The following is a 20,076-nucleotide window of genomic DNA, read 5'->3' as shown; positions in this document are numbered from 1 at the left end:
TGCCTTTAATATTTCACATTTTTGATACATTTTAAGTTGTATACAAAATATTCCCCCTGCTGCTCCTGCAGATAGAGGACCTGAAGGCACAGTTGGAGAGCTGTCACCAGCAGCTCCTTGACTCAAACAAGCACAAGCAGGATCTGGAGCTCCAGCTGAGAATGGCTGTGGAAAGAGAGCAGGGCATCCGGACAGGTTACATTTCTCCGGTGAGTTATAGTCTCTGTGTATTCAGTGTGCAGCTGCATTGCTCTGTATGTTACTCTGCTATGATGGGACATCCTCTTGTAGATTTCCTGCAATTTCTCAATTGAGCAGTGTTTTCTCCTTCATTTTGTAACATTCTTTGCATGTTGTATTTTAATGTAAGAAAACATCAAACAAACTGACATCAAAGCAACACAATAGCTACAGATATGTGCCTTTGCATGAGTTCATTGCATGTAAAAAAAACAAAACAAAAAAAACATTCAGATCTTATTACTACATTGGCTTCTACTAGTTAATATCCTATCTTTGTGTCATATCTGAACTCATGCTAGCAGTTACTTCAGTATTGCGTTAATTTTGGACCAAGGAACACAAGTTTTGTGGTTGATGACGTGACTTTCTGAGGATAATTTCACTCTAAACGATAAAGAGAATTTCCCAAAAAAAAAAAGTAAAGGTTCTACATATAAGATTTTAAGCATTCATTTTGCAGCAAACAGCTATTTGCTATGTAAAGATGTAGTGGCCGTGCATGCATGTTAGTGCAAGTGAGTCCCTTTGTTTGAAACTGTTGTCCGCCCCCCCGTGTTTTACAAAGATACTAAGGGCACTTTTACACCTTTAGATCATTGGACTTGGTGTGCTTAAGGGCATGGCAGGCTTACAACATTGTTTAATTTTTCAGTTGGTTCGGTTAGTCTTCACACTGCACTCTCAAGTGCACTGTAAAAAAAAATGTCAGGCTGTGGAAATGGTCTAGTGAAACTCGCTGACACTTTCCTGGTGTTTTGAGAAGAAGGCAAACATTATGAGCAGCTAAAGGCGAGGGCGAGCTGCAATGAAAGGGATAGATTATGATGTGTTACACAGACGAGGAGCATATAGTCATTATTGGGTGGCAGTAGCTCAGTCTGTAGGGAGTTGGGTTGGGAACCCATGGAAGTATGGTGGTGGACTGGTAGCTGGAGAGGTGCCAGTTCTCCCCCTGGGCACTGCCAAGGTGCTCTTGAGCAAGGCACTGAATCCCCAACTGCTCAGGGCGCCTGTCCATTGACAGCTGTAGCCCCCTCACTCTGACATCTCTCCATTAGTGCAAGTATAGGTACTGAGCGTGTGTATTTCAGGCCGGTGTGTGATGTGTATTCTAACGGAGTGAAAACATTGTAATTTCCCTTGCGGGATTAATAAAGTATAAATTATTATTATTATTATTATTTTGAAAGTTATTGTCCCTTGAATCATACATAAGTCTGTAAATTGTGTGCAAGGTTGGATTAACTTAAATGCAGGCTAGTAAATGCACTGTTTTTTGGTTCACTTCCTATATTTAGGTCAGATCGTGTTCTCACCTAACGAAATAATAGCCAAGATGTGCATTCTCTTGCGTGCCTAGTGTACTTACCTCGTCACTTAAAATTGTTCACTAAACGGTAACTTTATTCCGTTGTTTATCTCGTTTTGTGAGAACACTGCAAGGAACAATGTTTCCATTGCACTTAGTAACATTTTGGTGCACCAACTTTTCCACCTCAGCCAAGCAAAAACTTGTAGCATTATTTTTTATTTTATTTCTGGTGTTTCTACCTTTTTTTTCAAAATATAAAATTCAAAATATACATAAAAAAGGTGGATAGAAATACAGTTGTTGTCATCTCCTAAGTTATATGACAACCATGCCTCCTTCTTTAAGCGTTGGATATACTTGCATGCGACACCGTGCCCGGGCCTCCACGGAGACGTTTATGCTTAATGTATTGTTAAATAATCTGTGAATAAGGCAAGAAGTAGTAGAGAAGAAGATACCAGAAGTAAAGGAAACTGTAGTAAACACATCCATGATCAACACAGACAAACCGCAAAACATTACAATTATCTACTCTAATCGTAGTCGTTTATCTCCAAATAGAAACTACTGTCTGCCAGTAACACTGTTAAGAACACTTTCCATGAAGCTGTTTTTTTTTAGCTTTGAGAAAGCGATCTCTCATTCTTTTCCACACTCTGCAGCAAAATGTTTATTCCTTTCCAAGTGTGGTGTTTCACTTTCACTACATATTAAAGGCTGTTTGACTCTCTGTTGTCTGTACATGAAGAATCACACACGTTTGTAGAGGCTCTTCACCAGCCGACCACATTGAACCGAAAGCACAGTGGGCGCGTAGTTAAAAAAATTCAGAGGGGCATGACCACATGCTGCGATAGCTTGCTGAGCCTTCGTGCTAGAAACGTCAGCTGTTGTGACGTCATTTTATGGCGGGCACGCCTCGTGCCGGGAACACTGCGGCTACCATGAACCTAGCTTTACAGTTTACACTTAAACAATGGAAAAGTGCAAGTGGGGTATGGAGTGGAAAATAGTATTTTGAGTTATCATTTAAAAATATAGTTATTTAATTAATATGTATTTTCAATTTGTTTCTATTTTAGGTTCTTATATTCATAAATGTTTAAAGGTGCCCTGCCACACGTATTTCATTACTTTGTGGTAATGTCTGAAGTTCTACCATGGACTCTAACATTTTTTGTGAAAAAATGCCTTGGCTACCTTGTTTCAAGTCATTCTAGTGTGGCATAGAAAGCCTGCAGGAAGACTCAGCTCGATTTGTGCCAGTTCTCATTAATATTTAACAAGCTAAGCTGCTTGACTCTGATTGGCTAACAGCTAGCCAATGAGAGCCTGGCTATCAGCATCCTTTACCCAGCGCAACTGGGCGAGCTCATGAATAGTAATGAGCTCAGGCAACATGATGTCAGACTGACCAGCTTTTGTAATTGGCCTGATTTCTCCGCTTATTTCTTTTCAGTGGCTAGAGCTTACAGAGGAGGTAGCAGTTCATTTTCACATTCACGACATAACACAAACATATAGACCTAACATATTTCAAAAATGCAAGTAAAAACGTGTTTGTGTGGCAGGGCACCTTTTTAAATTACTGTTTTATTCATATGTCATATACTTCATTGTCGATTAATCCGTCATAAATTGGTTAGTTGTTATAAAAGGTCAGAAAATGGTGCTCAAGGGTCTTGTTTTGTCCTCAACTCAAAGATATTCTGTTTACTGTCATAGAGGAGTGAAGAAACTAGAAATCCGAGCTGGAAGCTGGAATCTGAGAGTTTTTGAATGACTCAAACCGATTAATCGATTATCAAAATAGTTGGTGATTCATTTAATTGTTGACAACTAATTGGTTAATTTTTGCAGCTGTAATTCTTGGTAGTACTTGGCTAAAAATAGTTGATCACTGTATTTTTTAAATTTAGAAGAATTTAGAGTGATTGTACCCTCCATGGTCACTGGCACATTAGCTTTACTTGCTAAAATGTTTGGCTCAACATGTATGAATGATAACTTCTTTGCTTGTTTTCTAATTATTTGCATGGACGCCAGATTCTCATCATCTATTAACTGCTACAGACCAACCATTTGCTGTTCTTTTAACAAATATTGTTAAATATGTTTGATGGAATGTATGTGCTTGTGTGTAGCTGTATGAATGGTTTTGAGGCTGAATGATTACTTTTATAGATGATTCAGTTGGTTACAGTTGAGTTAAGTTTTGTTGTGATTTTTAGATTATAGTGTATGCAATTGTTGTCTTGTTTTTTGTTTGAGAAATAGAATAGTTAAGTGACTTACAATGAATTATTGAAAAAGTTTGAAAATATAAATGGACATTAGATTTTAGTCTGATAATACTCCCTATTGCCACTCAGAAAACAATTGTTTTGGTGCAAGACATGAGCTTGGACCAGAGAATGAAGAAAATGTGTTTTAAGGACCTGGTATGCCTTCCATCCCTGAGTAAACCATCTAGCTGAAACTAATATCGCATTACTTACCACGTGAAATAACTTTAACCATTTAATGTGCATGCTCTGTTTTGGTTAACTAACCCTGGCCATTTAATCTCTTTCATTTGCTTTGAATTCAAACCATTGAAACTTAAGGTAATTTGAATTTGTTTTGAATCACTGTTAATTTACATAATTTGTGATTATATGGGAAATCATTTTGAAGTGTCACTTTTTGAATGAGGAAGATTATTGGTAGTTAACGTTGAAAATTATTAGCAAGCTTTGTGTCTCCCCTGCTGTGTGTTAACCAACTGTCTGGTCCCCTTTTCCAAGCTGGAGCACCCTTTGGGTCTGGAGGCTGATGTGACGCCCCAGACGAAGAGGCCCGAACTGGTTAGTTCTCAAGCACAGAGTTTAACAAAGAAGTACCAGGAGACCAAAGAGCTCCTAAAGCTGCAAGAGCTGAAAAAGCGCAATATGCAGGCACAGCTTGGCCTTTCGCTTTCTCACCTCCCCATCAAGGAACCTTACTTTTCTGAACCCCCAAATCCATCCGTTCCGGAAGACCCTCCCACTGAACTTGTCCAAAAAACAGTTAGCTTCCTGTTCCAGGACAGTACAGAGTCAATTCAAGAACTTGAAGACTTGATAGCTGGTCAACCTCTGTCCCTAAAGGAGCTTGCAAAATTATTGAAATTCCATAGTTATAATCAAGAGAGAGCAGAGAAACATCAACTTCAGAAGCTCTTGGAGACGTGGAATTACCAGCAGGAGATAGAAAATGAAACATTAAAAAAGAGTTTAGCCAGGGCAGGAGAAAGCATCCATGAGTACGAAGCCCGTCTTCTAACCATGGAGGATTTGGTGGGGAAGGTTCAGAAGCAAAGTTGTGAAAGCCTAAAAAGTCCCTACGGCCCGCTCTCAGAAATTGAAAACCATTCAGAAACGAATGAAGTGACGAATGCAATGCTCTCTCACAGGGTTAAACTTTTAACTAGTGAAAATGGGGCATTGAAGCAACGTTGTCAGGAGATAGTGAATCAACTGACTGAAGCTGACAGAGAAATTGACAGACTAAAAGTTGAGCTGATCAGCCAGCAGGGCGGAAAACAGCATCACCTGGTCATGGAAGAGATGAAAAGACTGAAGGCTGAGCTGGCTGAAAACGAGGCAAACGCCATAGACAGGGAGTATTACGAGAGGGAGCTGAATGAGAAATCCTTGAGGCTTCATGAAGCTCTGATTACATTAGAGGAGCTTGGTAACAGCCTTAAAGATACTGAGAAGAAGCTTCAGTTGAAAGAGGCCACGCTGAAAGGTCTAGGCTTTCACACAGATTATGAGGACAAGGAGTTACACCCAGATAAAGAGCAACTAAAAGAGCTACTTGAAGCCTCCCAAGCAAAATTATTTGAGATGGAGGCAAACCTACAGTCTACAGAGCAGTGCTGTTTGGAACTAGAAGTCAGGAACAGTGAACGTATCACACTTAACCAGGAATCTGAGAAAGTCAGTAGAGAGAAACTAAGAGAAGCAGAAAACAAAATAAGAAAGCTACAAGAGAAGTTAGAAATAAAGACAGCCAGTGTTGAAAAGACACTTAGCGAGTGTGTTGAGGCAGGAGAGAAGCATGTTAATGATAAAGGACTTATAAAGCAAGTAGTAGAAGAGATTGAGATGAGGTCTGAGGCGATTAATCAGGTTTTAGAGATGTTGGCAAAGGTAGATGTTAATGTAGAGAAAACGCTCAGTGATTTAAAAAGCACTTTATTTGGTTGTTCGAAAGAAGAGCCACTCTGTGTGAGTCAGTCAGACATGAGGTTGGTAATCGAGGGAGAGTTCTGGAGCCAGCTGTTGGGTTCATCTGAAATCAAAATGGAGGAAAACAGACACAGCTGTGAAAGACGTGTGGCACAACAGATGATGGCACAGAAGCACTTGATGCTCTTGATTAGGAGAACTTGTCCACAAGCAAAAGTTGAGAGAGAGATTGTGACAGAGCAAGATTTTGCAGCCATGTACAGATGGCTAGATAATGAAACAAATGATCTCATTCTTAAAGAGTTAACTGAGACCTTGGAGGCAAGATCAAATGGTTTGAAGCAGATTGCATCCAGTGTGAACTTGGCCAAAGATGACCAGCTTGTGTCTTTGGCTCTAACAAGCTTTGATTTAGGTCGAGAACTGAAACAGTCCTCTGAACATCTGTTTGATGCCCTTAAAGAAGCCTACATGTCTTATGTGATCACTAGGCTGAAAGTCCAACATGAGAAAGAATTAAAGCAAAAACAGATAGAAGTTCAGAGTGGTAGCTTGGATTGTTCAGATTGTCCTAAATTGAGAGAAGCCACCAGAGATCTTGAGTCCAAACTGTCAGATCTTCAGAATCAACTATCTGAGACTTTGAAAACTGCCACAGGGCCAAAAACTTTGATCCAGTTTGATGGGGAGCCCATAGACTCATTGGACAAGTGCACTGAGCATGACATGATAGCCCGGCATAGGAAGGAACTACGAGAGGTCAAAGACCGCTACGAGCAGGAAGCTGAAAAGTTGAGGCAGGAAATCGCTAACGCCAGTGAAACACTGCGTGTCTGTTCAGAAGAAAATGTGAAAGAGATCGACTTGCTGACGAACTGCGTGGAGAATCTGAAGAAGAAGCATGAGATGGAGAGGACAAACCTCATGGAGAGGTTTGACCGGGAAATGGAAGAGCTAAGAAGCATGATGAGTCCCGCAAACCCTGACGAGGACCGACCACTGCATCACGCCTTGGCCCAAACGTCCACCCTGAAGGAGCGCATTCAGGAGCTGGTCATCCAAGTCTCAGTCATGACCCAAGAGATGAGACGGCGCGAAGAGCAGGGAGATAATACGACTCTACGGCTGAAATACGAGAAAGACCTGGAAAACCTGAAGGTGGAAGCGCTCCTTGTCCTTGCCGTCCTCCATCTGTGATGCCTTGTGTTCCTTTGTGGCATTCCCAGATCCCCCCTCCTTCCCCAAACCCCACTCCCCTTCCTAACCTTGCTTACCCTACTCTTGCTCTTTGTTCTGTGAACCACTTTTCTTCTGTGTTGCATGAAAACTAACCTCCTATAGGTTTATGTGATCATTGACTCTGTAGTAGTCGTGTACTGAGGAACCCATTTTGTTGGAGGTTTCATCAGTTGTAGAACTTTGAGTAACTGGAACGTTAAATTAGCCCAAAACAATCAACAGAAGTCATCAGATTCTTTTACACCAACTCATCATATATGCCTATTCTCCTCTGAAATGAGTTCCTCTGGTTTTAGTTCAATGTGCTTATAATCTAACCATTTAAAATAAAATATTTTATTTTTTACCCTTTTTAACACTTTTGAACTTTTGAATAATTACCGTTATCATTTTGATTATTTTAGCTATGAGCTTAATTTGGGTCTGATGCCTTTTCTTTTGGCTGTTTCTACTAACAGTTTCATTTTAATCCCTACTTTTTCTGAAAAACAGTTGACCTAAGATTTCAGTTATTTGACTAAGTAATTTTAACTCTGCGTCTACGTCTTGCTTTTTTTCGAGCTCTCAACTGCATCTCACCGTCATCAGTATAAAATTGAGTTGTTTGCTCAGTTGTGATGACGTAACTCGAGTATGGAACTTATATGGGACAACTCCATAAATAAAGTTGTTAAACTTCATTTACAGGTGGAGGCAGTAAAATCTTGTTGAAAGCTCTGGAAAAAGCTAGTAAGCAGACCTTGACTTTATTTTGTAAAACTACTAGTCACAAGGTCAGGAATAAACCTTCAGGCGTAGTCTTTCGTACTTGTCGTGATAAAGGGTCAGTTCACCCAACTAACTGAAATACATATTTCCTCACCTACCCCTTATGGCATTTGGCCAAGCAGATGGAGGTGAAAGGAACTTTGTCCCAAAAAAAAGGAACTGCCAGATATTTGAACGGGGTTCAGCGGGTTTTAGGTGACAAAACGGTAATTAAGCTCAGTGTGAACCAAGATGGCCAACATACTTTTATCAACTCCCATATTGACATGGCAGTGTATAATGGCACTCTTCTATTTACCCATCACAATAAAAGCCTAACTTAAATTCAATCAGACCATTGGGCTAAGAGGCAATCCAATAATATAACTTACACAATTCATTACACTAGATATCAAACAAAGGCCAGTAATCTGCTGTGAGCTGTACATTCACCATTTAAAGCAGAAGGCAGAAGATGCATTATATATCGGAGCCTGACCGGGAAATGCCTCTCTTCCTCTGGCAGCTGCCTCAGTATCACTCAAACTCACTCTGGGTCTGGTTCTGCAGCTGCCCCTCCCTGACCTCTTTACCGAGTTGACGGGATGAATTAGCGTAGTTGAATGATATTACCCCAAAGAGCAGCGTGAAAGCAAGGAGCTATTCACCTTTCAGGGGGCAGCCCTAAAATTTAGTTTATGGTGCTCAAGGCAACCAAAAAGATTACATTTAATTAAAGCTCAACAGAGTGTTACTCCTGGCTATATACACTTTACGGTACCCTTTACCCTTGGTAAAACAGTTCCTTATAAATACTTTTCATAATAACATGGTCTCTGGAATATCTTGTTGCTGTTGACGTTTTTTTTTTTTTTTATGTAATATTTTAATGCTTTGTGTACATCAGATGAGATTTACCTCCATTTTTTTATTGGGGTAGTTGGAAAAATTCCAGCAGTGTGTATCTCAAAATCTCAGCAAATAAAACTAAAGCTGCATCTGCATGACTAGAAACCGCAAGGGATATACAGGGAAATGTGTTTTGGGGATTTGTGTGAACCAACTCTTTAAGGCATAGTCAAATTCAGCTTTAGTTTTAAAATGGTTTATTATTAGCTTATTTTTTTGCATTTAAAGGATAAGGCTGGTGTTATTCCAAATTTCTCTTACTGTCAACAAATCCGATGAAAAGACCAAAAGCAACAATGTGTAAAGTCCTCCAGTGTGTAAGTCTCCCTATTTTCTACTGTTTATTCAAATTTATATTCAAATTTAGAATATTCGTTGACAGCCCTAGTTTGGTGGATCAGTACTTTTTAAGGTTTGACTTAGTGAGTTTTATTTGGGGTGCAGTGTTAAACAGTTTTGGATGCTCAGACAGTCAGTCATATCTTTTGGCTAACTAAATACTCTGCAGTGTCTGAATAGTGAGTCCATGACTATGACCCAGGATATATTAACACACAAGATACATAGCCTCACGTGCTTCTAAATTAAGCTTGTGCGTGGTCTGATGTCAGAGAAGGAAGTTTACATTTGCTCTGTGCGGGAGACGTTTCAGCCTCACACAGTAGGTTCCTGGGTCTGAGCTCTCTGAGTTTATCCCTGTAAAAACACACCGGACCTCCCTTTCCCCTGTTTGGCTGGAGCTAGATTTAGGCAGAGACAGGAACGCAGGCCAGGGCAGAGCCGTCGGCTGAGTCCTCAGATTAGTTGCAGTGAATAGAGGCCGGAAGCAGGACAAGGTTTTTAGCTATACTAGTGGAAACGCCATTGAAATCTCTTCTTGTGGAAACTTGCACTGTAGTTATAATAGCCGTGTAATGGCTTTTTCTAAAAGTGTGTTGACTAGGGTTATTTTGTCTTCTCTTTCTCCATATCACCCAATGGTGCTAGTTTGGCAAGATGACTACTAAAATGCCCTATGCTGAAGAAACATTAAACTGCAGTGTCTCAGACAGCTATTCATGCTTTTATTAGACTATCATCGTAACCCTACATTCCATCAAAGATTTGGTCTATAGGCAGATTAAGATTTGGGCATTAGCTGCAGACTACAGCCACTATTTACCAACATAAGCTCAGTTTGGAAAAAAGCATTTTATAAGTATCATCAGTGGACGTTTAGCTGTGGATAGGAAATGGCAGCATATCCTTTGTTACCCTCCTTTTTCATTGTCTATACATTCCTTCCGTGTATTGTGTATCCTGTCAAACCTCTTTTTGCAGACACACAGGCTCAATTTGCTCATGGCTAACAGGCTGTAGCTTGCAAGTTATTTGCTGGAAATAAATGACGATGGTGATGTGTGGCTTATATTGTAGGGCCCAGGGTTTTATTCCTGCTCAGCTTATATGATCAGGAGAACCTTTTGGTCCATGTCCAAAAGGCCCATGAACTCACCGGTGCACCATCTTTTCCTATCTCATAGGCCACCTGCGAGAGGGGCTTTGCTGCCATGGAGGAGTCCCATCAGAAGGTGATAGATGAGCTGCAGAGGAAACACCAGAGAGAGCTGGAGAACCTGCAGGACGAGAAAGAGCGACTGCTGGCAGAGGAGACAGCAGCCACCATTGCTGGTGAATAACATCCTAAATATAACCTTTGACCTAACCGATGAAACCAGAGAAAGCACAGTGCTGCTATTGTTCTCATTTATTACTAATTTGATTTAGTTTGGTTTTTCATTTGCTTACCCTACCTTAGTAATAATACAGTTTTAAAACAAAGTATGAAAGTTGTACTCATTAAAGCTTTTTTTCTGTTACTGTAGCAATTGAAGCAATGAAAAACGCCCACCGGACAGAGTTGGAGAAGGAGCTGGACAAGGCTCGCAAGGCCAACAACAACACAGAAAACGCAGATATAGAGGAGATACACAGACAGCATGAGTAAGTTATCCATAGTATATGTATGTATGTATGGTGTTTAGAACCAGGCCAGATTCTGTTTTTGAAATACAAAGCTACTGTCTTAAGCGTGATTTATACTTGAATAAAATCTCCACCGTGGCTATGTACGTAGGTACGCAGAGACACGGGCCTACGCCGGACCCTACACCGTAGCCTGATGTTCACCTCTCGAAAAATGTAACGCTACGTCGTCTTGGCAGCGTTGCATTTCCCCCCACTCATTTCCCGGTTCTCCTACTCCATAAACAACATGAAATCAAGGAGAGGGTTAACTTTTCCTGCTATAGATTTCCCACCATTTGTTTCTCTCACTAAGACTCTAGAGTCGCTACTCAAAGCTATTCACCGTCACTCTCTTACTTTATTTTTTTTTTTAAACGGCATCTGATGCAGTCAGTCCACATAAAAATCACAGCACAGCTACATTCACTTTGCAATACTGCAAAATTTGGCATCGATCTGATACCAAGTAAATACAGCGCCAGTACCGCTAATACTGATACGATACCGATTTAAAAAATAAATAAAAAATTGCTAAATCTGAATGAATTTCCATGACCTTTTAAGTGTTTTTGTGATTTTGCCTTTGGATTATCAATAACTTAAAACCCAGGACATAGTTTTCATATGCTTGTTAACACTGTATCTTACAGCCTTTTTACAAATTATACAGCTTGCCGTTACATTTTCGGCTTGAAAATCTAGCCATACAGCGCTCCTCTTCCTTTTTGCCATTCTTCTGCTCCTTTTCTGTCCTGCTTGTGTGTGTGTACTGCTGGCCGCCGCCGGGCTTGGCTGCTTGTTTGCTTGTTTGCCTGGCGCCCCCGAGTCATGTGACGGTACAACATAAAATCACAAGGGGGGGGAGGCGGAGCAAAGTGTGCCTGCTCTGTGACAGGAGCGGCATTTGAAAGCAGCAGCACAGAGCCACAGCAGTGCATAGTGGAGAGAAGCTATCGATCTCATTACACTGGTATTGATCAATACCAACGTAATGCTATTTGGATCAATCCGCACACCACTACTTCCAGCTAACTTCACGGATAACAATGACGACAGAACAGCATCACGATCTGTTTTAACCAAATACTCTCTTGTCCAGCTCAGCTAAAAACACCGGATCTGCAGCACGTTACCCAGTCGCTACCGTTTTATTTTATGCCTGTTTGTAACCTGTAGCCTACGGACAACGTGATCTTCACCTGTTCAGCTGACTTTAACAGATAGTAGGCTACGTGACTGTCCTGCTATTTTAAAGGATGTGTGAACTCACCACAGCGCTGCTGAGACAGAATAGAGGAAACACTGGACTATTTGGCGTTTTTTTAACCTGTTTCCAAAGGGAAACACTGATGTATGAAATTGCCAATTAGATTAATTGACTTGTTAATGGTAGGTGCCAGAATGCCGTTCCGGCCCACTTTAACCCCTGGTTGTGTGCAAAATTGTCAACTTTTTGCCACAAGCTGCTGTTGTATATATTTAGGACCCAAGCACCAGCAAAGTCTGTCAGCGAAGGCCCTGAGGCAGGAAGTTATTGTAACTTGATCGTACATAGTCCGATCTACCCCAACATTTTCATGCATTAGCGTCCAGGCCTGAGGACATCTACATACCAATATTGACTCATAGTCATAGCACCACCTACTGACAACAGCAAGTCAGCCTCATGTGACAACATGCTCCGATTTTACGTGATTTTTTTATTATTTTTTTTTTACATTGTGTGGTCTACAATTGACATATTAGAGCAATATCATGCTTACGTTTAGCGCATGTTGTCTAACGGCGTGGCAGACATTTTGCGCTTTTTACTATGAAACAGGAAGTTGTTACTCAAAAGTACATTGTCCAATCTGCCTCAAACTTAATATGCCTGATGCCACCTACTGGCAACAGATCATCCGATTTCCATGAAATTTACATTGTGTTGTCTAAACATGATATACAGCTACATGACATACAGCTACATGACTTATAGTTATGGTGCTTACCCACTATTGGTACCAGCTCTACTCGGCTCGACTCGACTCAGCCCCGGTGCCCCATCCTCCGTTTTCCATTGCAGATTTAGTACCCCCTATGCACTATAAGATTTTCTCTCAGTGTGGTATTGTGTTATGTTTCAGGGAGGAGCTGTGTTCGTTCCAGCGAGAGATCGAGGTATTGTCGGAGCAGTATTCCCAGAAATGCTTAGAAAATGCCCACCTGGCCCAGGCGCTAGAGGCCGAGAGACAGGCCCTCAGGCAGTGTCAGAGAGAGAACCAGGAGCTCAACGCACACAACCAGGTGCAGACACACACTGTAATACACAATCACTGGTACACACAACACACCTGTGTACAAATATTTCCTCAGGAACACTGTCTAGATCTGCTCTATATGGAAAGTGTCCTGAGATGATTTCTGTTTATGATTTGACACTATTAATAAAATAAAATTAAAATGTATGAAAGCATACTTGCCTTTCTGCTTAACTGTTCTAAGATTCTTCTTTGTGGCATTATTAGGAGCTGAACAACCGTCTCGCAGCAGAGATCACCAAGATGCGCTCCATGACATCAGAGGATGGAGTAGGAGACACAAACACCACAATACAAGGAAAAGAGCTCTATGAGTTAGAAGTAAGGTTCAAGCAAAAAATGACTTCAAACACATCAAGAAAATATAAAGATGTGCATGGCTCCAGACTAACTTTTTACATTGGTTGCACTAGTGCACCTACATTTTCATACACTTTTTCATTTATAGTTTAGGTGCATCCAAAATAAATCACACGTTATTACCCTATTTATGTTTGTTAGATATGTACATAATGCTAACCAGGTTAGATAATTGTTTTATTATAATCCTTTTCAGAACCAAATTTTAACTTCAGCTAAAAGTGTGGCAATAATAAATAAAGCGTTTAGAACTTAAGTGGTATCCTCTTGCGTTTCTAACCGGACAAGTTGCAGTGGGAAAGCATGTCTAACCACTTTTAAGAGATAAAAGTGTTAGTTTTAATGTAAACATCTACAGGAAAATATGGATATCATATTAATTATATCTGAATAATAACCATTTAAATGTATTGCATGTCTTATTCTGCTTAAACTAGAGCTATTGTATTCCACCAGGTCATCACAGCCACTCTAAACAATGCTTGCGATTCCTCTGCATTTCAGAAGCGGCTCTGCTCTGCTAAAAATATGTACCTAGTCTACTTTTGACAGAGCCCCAGCGCGTCGCACAGAGCAGATCGAGCTGCATAATAGACAGGAGGTGTGGCACCGCGAAACGCCACACAGCACCGCAAAGCACATTTCTCCGCACCAGTCAACAAGCGATTCGGCTCCTCTGCTCTTTTCTAGTCACACATACTGTAGAACTATCTGTCGGCCACCGCTTCAGGGTGCTTAGCAGCGCTTCCACCTCCTCTCTGAAGCCAATGCTACACACATACACTCACAGAGCCTTTCTCAATCTGCATTATTGTCTGTGTGTCTTATGTTCTTGTCTCCTTGTGAAACGTTATCTTTTGCGCAGCCAGGCATACACCAGGCAACCAATCTCAATGCCTGTTCTATTAATTAATTTAACTAATACCTGTTTTCTGAATGAAGTCCTTCATCAATGGGTTTGTTTTGAAGGATTAAATTACTTTAGAACAAAAGCATATAGTATTATTGAAAAATGCCCAACCAATGAAAATGTTTAGTCACACTTTTTGGTCACATGTGCGAGCAAAATGGTCGCACTCTGGACCTAATGTGCCTTCCTTTCCTCTATCTTTTCTTAGGTGATGCTGAGGGTAAAGGAGTCAGAGGTCCAGTACCTGAAGCAGGAAATCAACTCCCTGAAAGACGAACTCCAAGCTGCCCAAAGAGTACGGTGTTTTTTTTTTTTTTTTTTTCTTCTTTTAAGATAGCACTAGAAAGCCCTTTTAACTGGGGACATCCATGAATTCCTAGCCGAGAGACAATATGAATAGCCTTTATCTGAAATGCCAACCCATGTGTTTTCAGGACAAGAAATATGCAGCAGATAAGTACAAGGACATTTACACAGAGCTGAGCATCGTCAAGGCCAAAGCAGAGCGGGATCTGAGCCGGCTCAAGGACCAGCTGCAGCTGGCTCATGAGGCACTTGGGGAGCCGTCGCTGGAGGAGGTGGAGCGAGGAGGATATGGTATGAACAAATAGAATACAGTGGGTCTTTTCCAGTCCAACTCGCCGCCTCCAGTCATTTCAATGAGGGGGAGGCAGCAGAGGGGAAGCAGTTTTGATCGAGACAGTAAGGGTATGAGAAGGTCGCCGCCCACGTGAATGCACACAGATTCTGCTCTGCCGCCCGGCGGTTACCATTAGAAGTTTAAAGTAGTTTTTAGTTGTTGTTTTTTTAAAACATTTTGCTTTTTGGGGAAACGCTCAGGCAGGTAGGCAGCTGTCAGGACGGTGGCTGTGAAACCAGCTTTAGAGTGAGATAACTTTCATAGCAACCACTGAACTGTAAAAGTCCCCATGCCAATGAAATTTTTTTTTGGGTGCATTTTATGCCTTTTATTAGAGACTGTAGCGATAATGAAGAGATCACAGGAAATGAGTGAAAAATCACTCATAGGGGCCGATTAAGAATGTATCTGGTGGTTCTTGCATGAGGCCTATTGTGTGTCACCTAAATTAGCATCCAGTACACCTGAGGACTACACCCTTTCTTAAACTTTAACACCTTTTCCCTCCTAGATATCATGAAGTCAAAAAGCAACCCTGACATCCTCAAGATGGCAGCTGCTGCAGCCAAACGCTCAGAGCGCACCATGAGGTCAAAGGTGGGTTTCCTGTTAAGTAGCTAATGAAGAGTAAAATCATGCCTTCATCCCACTGTGGTGTAAATGCTGGAATTTTCATGGATCTGTATCACTCATTGTCATATTGCTTAAGCAGCTAGATTCAGAACTGACAGAGCCAATTGCCAAATGTTTTGACATTAGAGATCTCCCACCAAACAAAGGCTAAGAATCTGTTTCAAATTACTTACTGCCATCTACGGGTCACCTGCAAAGTTGCACGCAGCATTGCATGCCCACTGTTGCATCATTGTTGGCAGTGTTCTTGCTGAGTTGCAAAAATCTATTTTGTGACTCCATCAAGACTGCGGTCTTTGTATCTGCGGGATTGTGATACAATATTACACCACAGTAGTCTAACACACACTTGCTGGTGTGTTTTCCCCCTTCTGTCCTCAGTCTGTGATTCGAGACATGCCCTGGGACAGTTAGGGCTGCTGAAGACGTGTAGGCCTCCTTCCCCTTCTCCTTTAGGTAAACCAAACCAGATGCACAAACGGATGGTTTAAGCACATCCTCTTGTCTTCCACCTCTTAAGCACTCAATAGATCTGAGTCACTATTTCACATTAATATGCACAAATATCCCATTCCACAGACAACATGATGGTGAAGAAAAAAAACAAATTACGATACGGTGTCTGAGTTTTTAATAATTACAAATTTGTGTGTCCTTTCACATTAGTGGCCATACATTTTGTGAATGAGTTGCTTGCTGTGGATCCCCAAAACCAACAAAAATCAGCAAGAAAACACTGGTATCTAAATGTAGGGCACCAACACCCAGCTAACTTTTGTCATAAAACTACAGTGCAGGTGATGTTAAACATCCATATACTCTGTACTGCTGTAGCATCACTCTTGTAACAATAGCTTAAGCTTTTGAGCCAGCAATCTAACACTAACAAAGCTATCTAGCTAATGCTACTTAGTTTTAGTTTAGTTTGACATTATGAGAAAAGAAACATTAAACCACCCACCCCTCAAAATGTCAATCAGTCCTTCCAGAAAAATGCAGAGTTTTTTTGTGATTGTTGCGGGCAAAAATCCTTGATTATGCGGCACGTTTTCTTAAAATATGCGATGGAACATGTGGGATATTTATGCAATTTTATGCAATGAAATTGCGGGAACTTGCAAAAACTGCGGTTTGATGAAAAAGAGAAAAAAACTTTATTTCAAAAAATAGTTTACAGATATTCAGTCATCGCAATACGTAAACAAATAAAATACAAAAATATATACAAATAATATAATATGAAAGTTAAAATAAAAGTAATAGTCTAAACAGAGGGAAATAAAAGATAGAAAAGAGACAGACTTTCAAAAATCATTAATAATATAGACAGCAGGAGAACTTAAACAAAGAAATTTCAGATAATATCAGATATTAAGATAGCTTTCTTATTGGATACCAACTTAAGAGACTCAAAGTACATGTCAAATTCAACCTCCAACACCCTGCTTTTCAATGAAGTTCACGTCGCGTAATTACGTCACTTCATAACGTTCCCATGGCAACAGGGGAAAATGGCTGCTCTTGTGTGAAGTAAACGCAACATTTTTCAACTTTCTGCTAAGATATATGTGACTTTTGCAACGAAAATGCGGGGATTATGAAATCATGCAAGCCACACGTATTTTGCGCGGAAATCGTCAATTTATGCGGCGTATTTGAAAAAAATGCGGCCCCCGCATAAATATGCGGACTTTGGCTGATTATGCATTGAATTATGCGATCGCATAATCGCGTTCTTCTGGAGGGACTGCTCAGTGATCACACAATAAAGTAAAAAAAAAAAAAAAAAAAAAAAAGACAATCATTTATTACTCATTATACAAGGGGTACCAATTAAGTTCCTTCACTGTGTCACTTGTTGACAGACTGAAACTGACACAGACTTTTGTTATAATAAATGTATTCAGTACACTTAAGTATTTCAGGAACTAATGCTACAGCAAATAGATGATAATGTTATGAAGATAGAAGTATATTGTATGTGAACTTCTATTTAGTGTTAGCTAACTAGCAATGTTAGTATTAGCTTGGTGGATAAAATTATTTAGCTACTGTTACAAGAGCTTTCAGGGCTCCATAGCACACAGGGTGTAGAAGGGTTTGCAATCAACTGTTATGTAATGTGTGGACTCTTATGATTCTGTTTTAGAGATTTATTCACTGGGTGACAACAGAATTACACGGACAAGGGAAACTGTGCATGATAAGGAACGTGTACGTATGTCCAGAATAAGTTGTATTTAGCATAGCCATTATTAGGGATGGAAATCACTAGAGGCCCCACAATGCAATATCACCCCAATACTGATTTCACGATATATCATTGCGATATTCTGCGATATATGGCAATTTATTACTGTTTTTTACAACTTCAAATGATGTCCCCAAAAGACAACTTTGTCAACATCTGTGTTATCTAAAAAGATACATTTCTCTGTTTGTTCATCTCACTTCAATTTTATTGCTGCAAAATGGGATTGTCAAAAAAAGCAATTCATTTTATAATTCTATTACCAAAAAGTTCAATTATCATGTGCAATTTGGATTAATAAAAGATTGATGCTTGGCGTCCGTGTGTCCCACCCCCAACCACCACCACTAGACATTATTAACATCTGTTTTTTCTCTCTTCATCCTTGCAGAGTCTGAAGGAAGGGCTGACAGCTGAGCAGAGACTCCATCTGTTTGAAAATAAAGACACAAAGGAGTTTTGACAGCAACAGCGTCATGTCTACTTAACTTGCTGCATGTTTAGAAGCCCACTATAAATTAATCTCTGCAATTACCTATGTAGTAACACTACACACTGGTCACAAAACACAGATCATATATTATTAAAAAAACATGGTATGAAGTTTGAACTCCATGTCAAGATATTGCATTCCATGCACTTCAGTTAACTGTGACATTTTTTGTATTTTTTTTGCTGTCATGTCTTACTGTAAATACTGTTTTTAATTGAGCATTTGTCATGCATACACTAAAACTATGACTGTGTAAGCTACTGTTTTAACTCCCTAGACTGTTGCTAGCTAAAGGCATACATGTGATGTTTAAAGGCTAAACACAACTACATATTGATGAGTAATACTTGCATAACAAAACCATAGGAATGAGTCTGGTGTTCAGTTCTGCAAGTTAACGCTCCACCACTCCATCATTTCAGCACAGATGGAAGTGTTTCTCAGTAAACAAGCTATGTAACAAAAGTGCTCGTCTGCATAAGAAAACAAATACCTACCATGTTGCTTCATTGTCGGACTTCTAAATTAACAAAATAGATGTTCTCTGCAATTCTTGAATCAATTTGAGATACCCGCGGAACGGCGACAGCTGAATGCGTATGGATGGGATTCACTGATTATAATATATATATATATATATATATATATATATATATATATATATATATATATATATATCAATCATTTATTTATATATATAAATTATGTTATATATATTGATATATATCATTTATTTATATATATGATATATATATATATATAAAAATTATATATATATTAATGATATATACTGTATGTCATTTATTTATATATATAAATTATATATTATATATATATATATATATATATATATATATATATATATATATATATATATATATATATATATATATATATATATATATATATATATAATCTCAAAATTGATATTGTTTTTTTTTTTTCTCACTGCAATCATTGGTCCAGCTGTATAGGAGTTGTTGGAGTTGGTTATGTTTGTAGTCTTGTTTAGTGGCAGTCCCTTTGTATTTATTTAAATTTAAATGGTTGGGATTTTTCTTTCACATTCCCATTCCTCTGTACTCTATTATTGTAAATATAAAGCAAATATACACCAACTGACTACAGGTTTATTAGCAATAAATATTTTTGCACCCGTTTTGTTGTGTGACTGTTTAAAAAGTCTGTTTTAACACATTAAAAAATTACGATGCAATTAAAAACATGACCAATAGTTTTTCAGTTCAATTGCTATACAGTACATATATTAGGACTATTTCAAAAATAATGAGTAGGACAGCACTCCCAATTTAATGATTTATTAATGCACTAATGTTTCTGGCAACAACAACAATGTAGACCGCAGAGAATATGTCAAATAAATGAACATGATGAAAATGAATGATTTTATTGTACACAACTATTAGTATTTACAATTTATATGAAATTACAGTTATTAGCTATGGTTGTGCTCTGCATTACAAAATGAGTTCTAAACAACATGACAACTGAGCATACTCCAGCTTATGAGGAACATATATGGCTGAAAGCACATCTACAATTTTTGGAGCTTGTCAGAAAAAAAGTCAGGATATTTCAGCCTCTGCCGCTTTGACTTTGATCATTCTTTTTTCTAAAATGGCTCTCGTAATTGCCCCCAATTTAATGGAAATATTAAATTGCTGGACAATCTCATTAACCTTTGTGAATATAAAAAATCCCAAATTCCACTCGCGTCTTTGTTAATGACATATTTATTTCAATAATCACCACTTACCAGTATATCAAAAGAAAGTCACTGGTTTAAATTTTCTGAAG

At 39.3% G+C, this 20,076-nt stretch overlaps 1 protein-coding gene across 5 annotated transcripts in view; it reads left to right on the top strand.

The window, feature by feature from the left end:
* The window catches only part of LOC114547737 (myosin phosphatase Rho interacting protein), a 54,195-nt gene extending 35,577 nt beyond the window's left edge, over positions 1 to 18,618 (top strand). The window contains exons 15-26 of one of the 5 annotated variants that reach the window (XR_003691265.1): positions 72 to 209; positions 4,342 to 6,927; positions 10,188 to 10,335; positions 10,530 to 10,647; positions 12,798 to 12,957; positions 13,179 to 13,292; positions 14,450 to 14,536; positions 14,676 to 14,838; positions 15,393 to 15,478; positions 15,896 to 15,970; positions 17,664 to 17,728; positions 18,157 to 18,207. Coding sequence is in view for 4 of the 5 variants with exons in the window: in XM_028567075.1 (XP_028422876.1) it covers positions 72 to 209; positions 4,342 to 6,927; positions 10,188 to 10,335; positions 10,530 to 10,647; positions 12,798 to 12,957; positions 13,179 to 13,292; positions 14,450 to 14,536; positions 14,676 to 14,838; positions 15,393 to 15,478; positions 18,157 to 18,228 (3,672 nt within the window). In the remaining variant the exon portion in view is untranslated. Of the gene's footprint in view, positions 1 to 71; positions 210 to 4,341; positions 6,928 to 10,187; positions 10,336 to 10,529; positions 10,648 to 12,797; positions 12,958 to 13,178; positions 13,293 to 14,449; positions 14,537 to 14,675; positions 14,839 to 15,392; positions 15,479 to 15,895; positions 15,971 to 17,663; positions 17,729 to 18,156 lie in introns of all 5 variants that reach the window. The other 4 variants (XM_028567076.1, XM_028567075.1, XM_028567077.1 and 1 more) reach the window with 4 other exon arrangements.
* The last annotated feature ends 1,458 nt before the right edge of the window (positions 18,619 to 20,076 follow it).

Source organism: Perca flavescens, chromosome 21 (genome assembly GCF_004354835.1).
Source record: "Perca flavescens isolate YP-PL-M2 chromosome 21, PFLA_1.0, whole genome shotgun sequence".
In the NCBI taxonomy this organism is placed as follows: Eukaryota; Metazoa; Chordata; class Actinopteri; order Perciformes; family Percidae; genus Perca; species Perca flavescens.
Note: the sequence above shows the minus strand (reverse complement) of the source record. Positions and strands in the feature narration are given on the sequence as shown.